Source organism: Callospermophilus lateralis, chromosome 1 (assembly GCF_048772815.1).
Source record: "Callospermophilus lateralis isolate mCalLat2 chromosome 1, mCalLat2.hap1, whole genome shotgun sequence".
In the NCBI taxonomy this organism is placed as follows: Eukaryota; Metazoa; Chordata; class Mammalia; order Rodentia; family Sciuridae; genus Callospermophilus; species Callospermophilus lateralis.
In genome coordinates, this window is record NC_135305.1 from 145,577,222 (window position 1) to 145,591,281 (window position 14,060).

Genomic DNA, 14,060 nt, shown 5'->3' on the forward strand with positions numbered 1-14,060 from the left:
GTTTCTATCTCTCCTAAGTTTCCCGTCTGAGGCTGGTTTGCCTGAGCTCTGTCTTCCATTTTAGAAACTGTACCCAAGGGCGGGGGTGTGGCGAGCAAGTCCCAAGCCCTGGGTTCAAAAGACGGAGGGAGGGAGGGAGGGAGGGAGGGAGGGAAGGGGATGGAAGGAATCGGCAGGCACCTGAAGGCTGGTGAGCTCTGGTCACACCCTCGTGACCACGTGGGAAACTGAGCTTGGAAGCACTGGGTGGGGTTGCTGGGCCAGTCTGGTGGCCCGTGTGCTGGGGATGCTTCAGAGGCTCTCTCCCTCTCTGGGCAGACTCCCTGGGGAGGTCTCTGGGTCTTTGGCCCAGACCACAGAGGCCAGCAGGAGCTCAGGGCAGTTCTGAGGACTCGGCCACACACGGGGGATCAGCCCTTCAGCTCCACCCACCCATCTCCCATCAGACCCCGCTGCTCGTCCCCGAGAACGCTCCACTACCCTCTGCCACCTTCTGCTGGGGTCAGAGGGCACAGCCAGCCGCGGGACAACAGAAGGGACGTGGGAGCTCTTCACCCCATCCTTCTCATTTTAGTACCGCCCCCTCCACCCCCCCCTCAGCCCCAATTCCACACACACCCCATGTCGCCAGCCCCAGTGCCTTTTTGGGGTTCCATGGCACAGGTCTGGGGACGGTGGCAGGGGGTTCCCAACTTTCTTGGATCTGCTAATTCAGTTACCACTTGCTCATCTGCTTTCTAGCTCCCAAAATGTTGGTGCTAATCTCCTTTCCTGTTCTCCAGGGGTGATGGGTTTCCATCTCTTTAAAAATAAACAAACAGCCGGGCACAGTTGTGCACGTCTGTAATCCCCGCTACTTGGGAGGCTGAGGCCGAAGGATCGCAAGTTTGAGGCCAGCTTCAACAACTAAGGGAGAGACCCTCTCTCTAAATACAAATTTAAAAGGGTTGGGGGCATATCTCAGGGGTAGAGTGCCCCTGGGTTCCCTCCCCAGTACCCGCCTACCTGTGTACCCAAATAAGTAAATAAATAAAACTCATTGCTGTCACTTGGGGAGGTTCTGATAGAAGCAGAACAAAGCTGCACACTTAGTCCATTCCATTAACCTGCCGATGGGGTCCTTGGGAGCCACCCCCACCCCAGGAATCAGGTCAGAGGTTAACCACCAGAGGTCTGTGTGGCAACCGCACCATCAGACATCTTGGGAGGCCAGGGCTGAATGGATTCAAGGAGCCAAAAGTCCTGGTAAAGAACTTGATCCCAGAGATGACCACCAGCACGCCACTGGCCGCTGTCCAAGCAGGGATCAGCAAAGCCAGGAGCGCATGAGCAGCTGGAAACTGGAATTCCATTTTATAGACGGGCAAACTGATGCCCAGCCAGGCCAAAGAGCCGGGTCCCCCCGCCAGTCAGCAGGCCTGGTGCTCTGCCTCTTGCACAGGTTAGGCCGGAAAAGTGGCGTGTATGTGGGGATGGTTTCTGCTACGTAGAGTCTCCATGCCCCAGAGAGTGCCCCATGGCAAAGCCCTTCCACCTTCCCAAACCTGTCACCTGCCACCCACGCCCCAGTGGGAGCCACCCAAGACTCTGCCTGTCAGAAGAAGACATGGGCTTCTACGCCTCAGGAACAAAAAGAGAAATGAATGACTGCAACCCTTAAAATGCACAAGCAGCAGGAGATGGTTTCCCAGTAAGAATGCTCTCTGCTCAGCTGGGCTGGGGCTGAGGCATGGCACCCGGATGGCGGACAAAGCAGTGGCTAGCATCTCCGGCCTGGAGGTGGCCTGGCCCCCCGCTGCTGCCTCACTGGGAGCAGCTCCTCTTCCGAGACCTCCTGGGGCGGGACTGCCAAGGAGGCGGGCTTCAGACAGGTGCCGGGATGGTCATCATCATCGTGCAAATGTGAGGAGTGCTTTTGTCACAGCTGCCCTCCAAAGCCCCTGCTTAGGAGGACAGGCAGAGGTGGCCTGAGGGCTATCATCTGCAGGCCCCTGATCTAGGCAAACAGACGCCAAGATGTGAACAGCCCCCATGCTGGGGGGGGGGGCGGGGAGACAGTTAAATACAGGTTCTCTTCTCTTTGCCGAAAATTTTTTCCTGCAAATATATTCTATATGAAATATAGATATTATTTTCTATAAAAGAAAAAAAATGCTGGCTGGGTGCGGTGGCGCACACCTGCAACCCCAGAGGTTCTGGAGGCTGAGGCAGGAGGATCGTGAGTTCAAAGCCAGCCTCAGCAACTCAGTGATGCCTTCAGCAACTCAGGGAGACCCTGTCTCTACATCAAAATTTTTTTAAGAAAGGGCTGGAGGTGTGGTTCAGTGGTCAAGTGCCCCCAGATTCAATCCCTGGGACCAAAAGAAAAAAGCTATTAATTTTGTAATAGAGACACCCACGGCCACAGCCTTCCGGTGTCCCTTGGGCAAGGTGCCCGGGTATCGCGTGTCTAAAGTGGTGATAGTAAAACATTCCTCACTAAAGAAAGCCATACACAGAGATAGGGATTAAACAAGGCCCTGAGGATAAACCAGCCCAGAAAGTGAGCGACGGACCTGTGCGGTAAATGCCAGGTGACCGCTTCAGCCCAGGACACCAGGAGGCCCAGACACGGCTGCTCTCTACCCAACCAGGGAGACCAGGAGCCGCCGCGCCCAGGCCCCACCCGCCCACTCTCCCCATTCTCTCTGGAAAGTCCAGCAGGTCTCACCCCCATCCACGCCGACACCAGAGCTCTCAGCCTCGGACTTAAAGCACAATCGAGAAAAAGTCCATCCCGAGGCCCAGAAAGACCTGCTCAGGGCTGCCACGTGACGTCAAAGCTGGTGACAGAGCCCCTTGTCAGGCGGGCCACATGCCCACCGCCAACGGGGAGGGTGAGTGCACAGCACTGCCAGGTGGCCTTGTGTCCGGCCCAGTCCAGGATGGCAGCTATTTTGATTCTTTCTGGACAATACCAGAGGCCAACCAGTGTTGGCTCTGGACAGCTGACCTTCAGCTGGCCTTTGCTCCAGTTGAAGGAGAACCAACATCCTGAGGCTACGCCTTCCACCCTGACCTTACGTGGCAGGGGAGGGGTGTGGGAAGAAATGTTCCCCAGAGACTCTGGAAATGGCTTTGGTGGCAATCAACAATAGAAGAAGTGCCAAATACAGTCAGCTGTCAGAGCACAAGACCAGGCGGGACTGTACTGGGAAGAGAGGAAACAAACATTCTCAAGTGTCTGCTCCAGACTGGGCTCAGGGGGGCTTCTCACTGAATTCCCACAGCCCTGTGCAGGAAGGCTATCATTTCCTGCACACGATGAGGAGACCAAGGTTCAGAGAGGCCCACTTACCTGAGTCACACAGCGGACAAGCGGCAGAGCTGGGCTTCCAATCCAACTCTATCCGATCTCAGAATCTAATTTTGAGGCAGAAAGATATCTGAGATAAATGGAAACACCTCTATTGATTAGACTTTAAAAACAAGCATTACACACACTGCCTCCGAAATAAAAGACAATATATGCAATGCTAACTTCTCAACTTGGGGCGGTTTTGATCCCCAGAGGACACAGGCAATACCTGCGGACATTTTTTGGTGGTCACAATTTGGGGAGTGTGCTAGTGACATCTAGTGGGCAGAGGCCAAGGATGTTGTTCAGCGTCCTACAGTGCACAGGACAGCAGAGCCCCCATTGAGAAATCCTGACAGACTGAATCCAGACTCTACCACTTACATCCTGAGAAAGTTAGTTTTCTTATTTTGGGGTGGGGGGGGTACCAGGAATTGAACTCAGAGCACTGGACCACTGAGCCCCATCCCCAGCCCTATTTTGCATTTTATTTAGAGACAGGGTCCAACTGAGTCGCTTAGGGCCTCACTGTTGCTGAGGCTGGCTTTGAACTCACGATCCTCCAGTCTCAGCCTCCAAGGCCACTGGGATGACAGGCCACAGTTGAAAGTCACTTTAATACCCTGTGCCTCAGTTCCCTCATAGGATGGAATAATAAAAGTATTGGGAAATAAATGTCAGGGCCTGGCCTTCTGCCAAGTGCTCAGCTGCTCTACGTCCCTGCAGAGCAGCCATCACTGCAGCCTGGGGCGGCCCACTGGGTGGGGGCTGGGCATTAGCCTCTCATCTTCCACAAAACAGGACAGCAAAAGCCACCCTGACGGTGAGCTGAGGGGAGGAAAGGGATCTTGGGGGCCAAAACATTCCCCTTATCAGAAAGCAAGAAAGGACACAGTGTGGCCCAGGAAAAGCTGACGAAGGGGAACTTCTCTTTCTAAAACTGGGCTCCCAGATAAAGAGACCCTTGGGGATTTCTCAGGCCACCACCCTCCCAAAGCCTTCTGAGATGACCAAAGGCCCGGGATGGGCAAAGGAGGGCTCAGGGCCAATGCAATCTGCCATGAGCTAAGAATGATTCAACATTTTAAATGGTTGGGGAGGGGGAGGGGCTGGGTCTGGGGCTCAGCCTAGAGCGCTCGCCTAGCATGTGCGGGGCGCTGGGTTCCATCCTCAGCACCACATAAAAATAAAATAAAGGTACTGTGTCCACCTACAACTAAAACAAAATATTTGAAAAAAGAAATGGCTGGGGAAAGACTCCTCTTAGGTGACACATGAAAATTAAATGAAATTCCAAGTTCGGTGTCCGTGAATGTTGGGACACAGCCAGGCCTGTTCAACTGCACAGCTCACGGCTGGCTGTGGGTGCAAGAAACGGCAGGGGTGGCTGTAAGAGACCATATGCCACGAAGCTGAGAATATTTACTATCTGGCCTTAATGAAAGCGGCCTGCAGACCCGAGCCACGCAGCTGTTTCCAACCCTGGCAGGAGGAGCCTGAGCAGCACCCTGAACTCATGAATCAGATTTCTAGGGGTCCTGGTGGGGGGCCCAGGCATCTCTTTGTCAGAGTCCTTCTCCTTCCTCCCAGGAAATTCTCAGGCACAGCCAAGGGTGAGACCCCCGAGAGCCACCAGGAACATTTCTATGCACGCAGCCACCCAGGCTCTGAGCACAACTCCCAGTGCAGTGACGTCCCTCAGCAAGGGGACTCCCCGCAGCCCAGATTCTTCTGCCTCCCCCTCCCCAACTTTATTTTGTCCCTTTGAACCCAAGTGTCTTCCCAGAAGCCTTTTCTCCTCCACCCAGGTCCTGTTCTCTGAACTCTGACCCGGTTCACAGGCCAAGGAAAGCTGGGCAGCGCTGGGACCTACGTAGGGTTTCAGGATCCTCAGATGACCCAGGACTCCAGGGAAGGCTCCCAAGAGACTCTTGACTCCCCAGAGGTCTCTCGAGACTGAACAGGACTTGGCCCTTATGGGTAGTGAGACTGGTGCTGAGCCAGGAAGGCCTCAAAACTGGCGTCCTCAAGAACCCTGGGAAGACCCGCCAGCATCAACCCCAGGGACAGACATGGCTGGATGGCGCCTGCTGCAGGTCACCGGGCTCAGTGGCCCAGCCCCCCACAAGCTATGCGCCTAACCCCAGAGCCTTAGCATCCTTAGCCAGCTGTAAGCTAATGGAGGAGCGAGCACATTACCCAAACAGCACATCCATGCTATGATCAATATGGGGACCCTACGTCCTGGGCTTACTGGGACAGTTTCAAATTCTTCCAAGGTTTTTTTTTGTTTTTTTTTTTCAATAAAGTAGTTTGTGAAATGTATTTATATTGAGAATAAAGCAGACAATTCAATGGATTTAACTGAGATGCTCAACTTCTTGGATAAATAGTTTTAAAGATCAGGAAGACTCTCTCCTTGGCACGGCCTGATTTGGTGACACTCTAGGATTTGAGTGTTTTTGCCGCAGGACACAGATTAGGGCTTCAAATGGGGAAGAAATGGGATCTCCGGGCTCCCTGAAGGACTCGGTGCACCAGAAGGATGTGACCCAGACCCAGTGCCACCCCTCCTCTGGCCCTTTGCTCCTCTGGCCTTGGGCACTTCCAGGAAGGTGCCCTTGACGGCGGATCTGCTCTGCAGCAGGACCTAAGAACAGCAGGCCAGCGGCAGGCCAGCCTCCCTCCGGGCAGCTGGCTGCAGGATGGGACTCTTCTCTTGACCTCTCTGAACCTCCCCTCTGAGGCTAAAGCCCCTGAGGCCCTGTGCCTCCAGTAGTTCCTGCTTCCCGACGACACACGAGAGTCACAGTGACCAGTTACTCAGCGAGGGCTATAGTCTTCTGACCACTCTAGTATTAGGAGGGCTCGCTTATTTTTTGCGGGGTCTACTTGAGAAGGTTGTGCCCACAAAGTGGCTGCCTGGGTCTGAATCTCCATTCTGACCTCACCAGTGCTGAAAACTTCAGTTTCCTTATGGTACAAGAAACAGGGACGATGGCAGCCACCTAGAGCCCTTGGGCATGAGATCACATTTCCAAAGCACAGATAGTAGCAATTAGAATTACACGAGACCCACACACACACACTTATCACAGGACACACATTCTTAGACTCCTAGTGGAGGCCTGAAACCATGGATGGTACTGAACCCTACAGACACGGTTTTCTCCTATACATATCTATGATCAAATTTAACTTACAAGTTAGGCACAATAAGAGATTGATGACAATTAATAGTAAAATAGAATAATTATAACAAGATACTGTAATAAAACTGCCAGCATCGCTATTCTTATGCATGGGGGACATTATAAAGTAAAATAGGGTGAGTTGAACACAAGTAGTGGAATGCCATGACTAACGTGCAGGTAGCATATATGGAATGGATACACTGAACAACAGGATGATTCACATCCTGGGTGAGACTGCACTGCATGGGACTGCACCACACTACTCAGAATGGTGAGCAATTTAAACCCTAGGAATTTATCTAGAATATCTCATTTAATATTTTTGGATCATGATTGACGGGAAGCAAAACCACAGATAAGGGGGGAATGTTATATGCAGAAGACATCTTGCTCCCCTCTGGATCGGAAATTCTTGGAGGGCAGAAGTCATGTCTCCCAAACATTTTTGTGACCCTTCCTGGTCCCAGAGGCAGGCTTTATGGCTGGGAGGTGTGCAAGGAACATTTACACACCAGGCAAATTACCCTACATGATGAAGGAGGCAGAAACAGCTACAAGTTCCTCATCATGCTGTCCATAATGGCAAAAAAGGGGGAAGCAGCTCAAATATCCTCTGTTTATAAGTGGGTCACTTACACATTTAAAGTGTACCCATTTACACAAGCACTCTGGACCCAGTAAAAGCATGGTGTACAGGAGGGGTTGACCAGTGTTTTCTGTCAAAGGTCAGTCAACAAACACTTCAGGTGTCATGGGCCAATCTCTGCCCCCAACTCAACCCTGACCATAAAACACAAAAACTAATGAGTGTGGCTGTGTTCCCATAAAACTTTATTTGTGGACACTGACCCTTGAATCTCACATAATTGTCACAAGTCACAAAACAGTATTCTTTTGATTTTTCAACCCTTTAAGTACCCTAAGAACCAGTCTGTGTTCTCATGCTGTCATTAGCAGGCAATGGGTCAGTTTGGATCTAGCTGATGGAAGAATACTAAAAGCGAATTTCAGTACAATACGCTCTGAGTGACCCAATATTGTAAATTAAAACACCTGCCTGGGAAAAAAAATGGACTTCAAGGATACACAACTGATGACCCTCAGAGGGGATGGAATTATGGTGGGTTTTGTTCTCCTTTTGGTTAATCTATAACTTTCCACAACAAAAACAGCATTGCTTTGGTAAATTGTTGGAAAATGCAATAAAATAAGGACAAATAGGAAAATAAGCAACATCAAGCAGGTTTGGCTAAGAAGCTCTGGGGCACAAAGATGCATAAACTAATCGACTGAGAAAAAATGACCTTAATGCAATGTCTGCTCCAGTCCAGCTCAACTGTCCCTAGGTTTCAGCTTCAAAAAATTCTTGCCCTCCACGACCCCGTCACCTTTCTCAAGGCCACAGGGATGAAGAGGGGGAGAGGGCGGCTCCCACCCACCAACCCATCTCGGGGCACCACCGGGCTCCGAAGCGCCCCCCTCCGAGCAACACGCTCCCTGCAGGTCCCGCCTCCTCTCGCCATGGCCAGCCCGGGCAGCAAGGCGGGCTCCAGGAACCAGCAGCCAACCCGGGGCTTGCGTTTCTTTGGGTGGGGGTAAGGGAAAAGGAGGGTGTTAGGAGGACGCACAGCCTGACTTCTGGGGGCTGGGGAGGGAGAACTGCAAACACTGGTCAAAGGTAACGTCAGTGAAACTGTAGGCTTACTTACTTTACTTGGCGATCAGGAAAACAGACCTTGCACTTGGCAGGACTCATGATGACCGACCCGCCGACCAGTCCCACCCAACTCCTGCTGGGGGGCGGCGCTTGCACCCCCTAGTGCCCTGGAGCAGCCCCGGATCCCGAGGCCCAGCGGGGCCGCCAGGTCACGGCCCGGAGTCGGAGGAGCCGTCCTGGAGCGCCTCGGGCCGCGTCCTGCGACAGCCGGCCGGCTCCCGACCCCGCGCTGCGCCTGCCCCATCCCGAAACGCGTCCTGCGCGCGAGTGTCAGAGGCCGACGCCACCGCCCGGCCACGCCCACGCCACGCCCACGCCACGCCTCCGGGTGGGCTCGCCCCGCCCCTGCGCAGGGCCCCGCCCCCGGGCCGGCCACCAGCCGCCCAGCGCTGACCTTGGGCGCCGAGGAGAGCAGCGGAAGACTATTAAAACCCTGCCTTTCGCTTTCCTCCCCAGCTCCCTGGCCTGGGGAAGAAGAATTCTAGACTGCATACCCCTACCGAGCACAGCAATGGACATGCTTGAACCCAAGCAGCCCTGGGAAGTGTTGGGAAATACGGGGAAATTAAAATGAGAGGTTCCTGCGGAGCCTGTTAAAAGCTCCCGTGGTCAGGACAACTTTGGGCTTCCAAGCTCCTGTTTTTCCCTCCCAGGAACTGGTGTGCTTGGCAACCACTGCCAACCCAGTGAGCGTCCAGCGCACACTCTGAACCACCTGGGTCCCCTCCAGGTCAACAGGACCCCGGCTGCCCCTGTCATCCTAAATAAAATCCCAGGAAGACTGACATTTACGGAGTATGCCTTAGTCACACCCTCACAGTGATCTGATAGTTTTTCTTCCCATCCCACAGATGGAGAAACCGTGGCCCAGACAGGTTTGTCGGCCAAAGTGACAGAGCTGGACCCAGTGCCTGGGTTTCAGTCAGAAGGAATGCAGGATGCATTTTCAAGGAATATAGAACGAAAAACCCAAACGCTGCATAGAAAACACTAAGAATAATGAATATAACGGGAGCTGGCGCTGGGGCTCAGTGGCAGAGAGAGCTTGGCAGAAGGTCCTGGGCTCGATCCCCAGCACAAGAAAATAACAACAATAATAGTGTAATAAATATAACCTATGTTCATAACACACGAACAGGCAAAAAATACTGTAAATACTGGCCAATAAATTCCTTTCAAAGACCGGGCACGGTGGTGCACACCTGTCATCCCAGTGGCTCGGGAGGCTGAGGCAGGAGGCTTACGAGTTCAAAGCCAGCCTCAGCAAAAGTGAAACACTAAGTAACTCAGTGAGACCCTGTCTCTAAATAAAAATACAAAAATAGGGCTGGGGATGGGGCTCAGTGCTCAAGTGCCCCTGAGTTCAATCGCCAGGTTAAAAAAAAATCCTTTCAAAAGGTACAGGCAGGGTCACACCTCCAGGGAGCACCCCCAAATTGCCATAATGTGAACTGTGACCCCTTTTGCCCCAGTTGTAGAAACAGTCCTGCCTGAGGGCAGTGGATCGCTGTGCTCTAACCATGTGTTAAATAACATTTCAACAAATTTAAAAGAATACAAAATAGTTGGGTGGGGTGATGCCCGCCTATAATTCCACAGACTCAGGAGGCTGAGGCAAGAGGATGGCAAGCTGGAGACCAGCCTCAGCAACTTAGCAAGGCCCTAAGAAACATAACCAGACCCTGTCTCAAAACAAAACAACGACGACAAAAGGACAGTGACGTAGCTCGTGGTAGTGTACCCCTGAGTTACTACCCCAGTCGAGAAAGAAGAGACAAACGAAACAGGTGGACAAAATTCTTAGTTCTTCAGGGTTCTAGAAGGTTCTTCATGGCCTTATCTTTGTCCCTCCAAAAAAGAAATCCACATTTGGAAGTTCTTTCATGCTTTCATTTTTTCTTTTTTTTTTTTTTTTCAAGTTTCAAAGCATACCAAAAAATATTCATTCTTCCAGTGACCCAAATTTAAAAGTAAAACTCCTCAAGCTGGGGAGTGTGGCTCAGTGGTAGAGCACTTGCCTGGCAGCTTGATCCCTTCGGCCACACACATGAACAAAAATCTTGGGGGCTGGGGATGCAGCTCAGTGGTAGAGTCCTTGCCTAGCATGCATGAAACCCTGGATTCCATCCCCAGCACCACGAAGTAAACAAATAAATAAGTAACTATCTCAAACATAGGGAAATCAGGAAATTAAAATATTTCAAACACCTGACCTTGCCCAGTCGTGTACAAGAGAACTGTTTGCCAGCTTCCTTGCATTGTTCTAGATCCTTATTCTTGATTACCTTGCTTTTACCCAGGGCCTAAGGAAAGGGAGGCCACCTAGGTGGGCTTAGATAATGAGAATGATCATGACATGGATTTATCTCAATTCTACTTTTCCCCTGAAACAGTCTCTCACTAAGTTGGCCTCGAACTCCTGGGCTCAAGCAGTTCTCCTGCCACAGCCTCCCAAGTAGCTAGAATTAATGGTGGACACCTTAGCACCCAGCTGGTTTCTCTCTGCCTGTATTATTAGGGAATAGAAGATAGGAATGAAGGAACACTATGTACCCTGTGCACTAAGCCACCTTTACGGTGGTTGATAGGTTTTTGCAATACTAGGGATTGAACCCAGAGGCACTCGACCACAGAACTACATCCCCAGCCCCAGCCTTTTATTCATTCATTCATTCATTTTGGAGATAGGGTCTCACTAAATTGCCCAGGCTGGCCTCTAACTTGCAATCCTCCTGCTTCAGCCTTTCCAATAGCTGGGATTATGGGTGTGAGCACCACCACGCCTGGCTACTATACCACCTTTATACAGACATTACTTGTGCTTTTCAATGAATTTGAAAAAAATTTTTTGAAAGTGGCTTCAATAGCTGTCTTTTTTGTTTGTTTGTTTGTTTGTTTGGGGGGATTGAACCCAGGGGTGCTTTACCACTGAGTTAAGTCCACAACCCTTTTTATTTTTATTTTTTTGAAACAGGGCCTTGCTAAGTTGCGAACTTGGGATCCTCCTCCCTCAGCCTCCCCGATGTCGCTGGGATTACAGGGTGTGCACTGACCCTGGCGCCGTCTTGCTCTTTAAGACCTTCCTCTCAGACTCATCAGAGGCTAAATTTAGCTTGTTGGTGTTGCCGAGATAAAACCCACACACCTTCAACAAAAAAAGGCAGGAATGGTAAAAACATTGTTCTACAGGCTCCCGTGGGCCTGTCCTTACCCTCCAATGTGACCCTAAGGAAATCTCTTCTCTCCATTTACTCATCTATAAACACATCCATATATAGTATGCTTTCATCAAAATAAAAATAAAATAGAAAGAATTCCTTTCAATATATGAGGGAGGAAATGTTACATTAAGTACAGAGCAGAAGTGAGAGATTTTTCTAAAAAACAGCACTGCCAGGCATGATGGGTCACACCTGTCATTCCAGCCATTCAGGAGGCTGAGGCAGGAGGATCATGAGTTCAAAGCCAGCCTCAGCAAAAGAGAGGCACTAAGCAACTCAGGGAGACCCTGTCTCTAAATAAAATACAAAATAGGGCTGGGGATGGGGCTCAGTGGCTGAGTGCCCCTGAGTTCAATAACGGTACCAAAAAAAAAAAAAAGAACAGAGTATGATGCTTAAGGGAACAGAGGCAGTAAATGGAGTTAGCTGCTCTGTACCCTGCACTCATTTAAGAGCAACCCCCCAACCTCAATATCTGTCCCCCAAGTAGAACAACTCAAAGACAAGAGATCTTCTCTCAAGCCCCCAGAAGACATTTTAGGAGCTATGAAAATGAGGTTTCTTCCAGCCCCTTCCTGAATCAATAAATGAATAAATAAAATATAGAAAGGTCCTTGGCGTTCTGCTTACAAACACAAAAAAAATATTTATAGGTGATTTAAAGATTCATGGCCTGCTCAGTGCTTGGCGCTGATGGGAAGAGGTGGGGACGGGGACCATGAACAGGAAGAGGCCGCGGCTCCCATTTCAAACCACTGGGGATGCTGTTTGGAGAGGGAGGGTGGCGCAGGGCCCTGGTGTCACTTTCCTGGTGTTCTCTGACCTACTGGGCAGGGCCGCCTCCTTCAGGCAGACTCCACGGGGCTTCCTGGGGTCCTGGGTCTGCACCCCTAAACTTCCTACCTTGAGGACACCAGCGGGGACAGGGAAGGACCCGGCACCTACAGCCCTGGACCCTGTCCTTTGTCCTTCATCTGCCTTTGCAGTCCCCTCCCTCCTCCATGATGAAGGTGCCACATCCTTCGGTGCATACCAGCCTGGGCCACTGAGGGCCACTGAGCCACCTCTGGGCCATCTGCTCCCACCCGTCTCACCAACCGGCCGAGGCAGGCATGCTCTGGTCCTGCTTCTGCTCAGCAGGAAATCGCAGCTCAGAGAAGTAACGGGACAGGCCTGAACCCAGGCTTGACCCAGACAGTAAGGATCGGGGCCTCACTGTGACACTGTGCCTTGGACCCAGTGACCGTGATGGCGCAGCGCGACCTGCGTTCATTGTGGTAACCACGGGAACTCCAAAAGCCTGATCCCAGCCCTGCGAGGGAGCGACGCTAGGACCTCATTTTAGAGGACATGGAGACACAGAGCGTCATGCAACTGGGCCCCAAAGGCACACGGCGGCTATGTGGAGGGGCAGCCTGGCAGCCTCCAGGACGTGGCCTCAGCATGTGTGCCCTCCATGACCTGTGGGCAGGGGTGGGAAATGCCCTGGGCCTTGGGCAGCCGGGCCTCTGGTTCATGCTGGCCTCTCTGAGGACTAGGACCGGTCTCGCCCTCTACAGATGCATCCACAGCACCCCACACAGTGCCTGGCACCCAGCACAAATACTCGCGAGCCAAGGAACTGATGGCATAAACCTTAGCGTCTCCTCTTGGCTATGCCACAAACTCTCTGGGGACCAGGGAGAAAACTGCTCCAAATGGACACGTTTCCTACATTTTCCACCATCTCCCTCCCCAGTCCCCTCTGCACACACCCACACCGAGAGCCACAAAGGACCTTGGAGCCTGCAGTTCAGTCCCCAGAGGGCAGGAGAGCTCTCCAAGGTCAAACGACTTAAAGGTCACCCAGGAAACAGTCCCGGCCTCCTGACCTTTCCTGTCAACAGGAAGAACATGACAGGACATGGCTGAAGAGTGGTCTGTGTACTCTGAAATGAGGAAGGAAGGGGAGGGAGGTGGCCTTCTGGAGCCCAAGCCTCTTCCCCACCCAGGGAGAGGGAGCAGCAGCCCGACACTAGCAGCCGCGTCTGGGTTTCGGTGGCAATGCAGGTCCCAGCACCCTGGGAGCCTCAGCAGCTTCTGGGCTTCAGCTTCCAATCTAGAGAGTGCGAAGGCTGGTTCACTCCCCCATCATTTATACTGTTTTATTACGAGACATCGTTAAGGTGTTATGATATTTAGAGGAGAAAGTTAGAAAATGCAGAAGAAATTTTCAATCATTCATAATCATACTCCATAAAGACAATGACCATTCACTATCTGGAGACACTCCTTACAGTACACACACACACACACACACACACACATTTATTAAGCCCCAGGATTTCTGTGCATAGTGTGCTCCAGGACTTCTAAGCACATTACACACAATCCACAATCCCTTATCTGAAACTCCCAGAGTCCTGTGTGCTTTGAAACTAGGGATTTGTTTGTTTATGAATGAAGGTAAAGCTATTTTTGTTTGTTGGTTTGGTTTTGAGTACCAGGGGATTGAAACCAAGGCACTTAACCACTGAGCCACATCTCCAGCCCTTTAGATTTTTAATTTTGAGGTAGGGTCTCACTAAGTTGCTCAAGCAGGCTTTGAACTT

The 14,060-nt window shown here is 51.6% G+C and overlaps 1 protein-coding gene across 7 annotated transcripts in view; it reads right to left on the bottom strand.

Moving 5' to 3' along the window:
- Nucleotides 1-14,060, bottom strand: part of Acacb (acetyl-CoA carboxylase beta) — a 113,273-nt gene that overhangs the window by 81,737 nt on the left and 17,476 nt on the right. The window contains exons 1-2 of one of the 7 annotated variants that reach the window (XM_077108871.1): nt 8,241-8,516; nt 3,338-3,402 (exon numbers count right to left, since the gene is read on the bottom strand). The exons of 4 other annotated variants lie outside the window; for them this stretch is intronic. Coding sequence is in view for 1 of the 3 variants with exons in the window: in XM_077108870.1 (XP_076964985.1) it covers nt 8,241-8,287 (47 nt within the window). In the remaining 2 variants the exon portion in view is untranslated. Of the gene's footprint in view, nt 1-2,710; nt 2,863-3,337; nt 3,403-8,240; nt 8,518-14,060 lie in introns of those variants that run through there. 2 more of the 7 variants (XM_077108870.1, XM_077108874.1) reach the window with 2 other exon arrangements.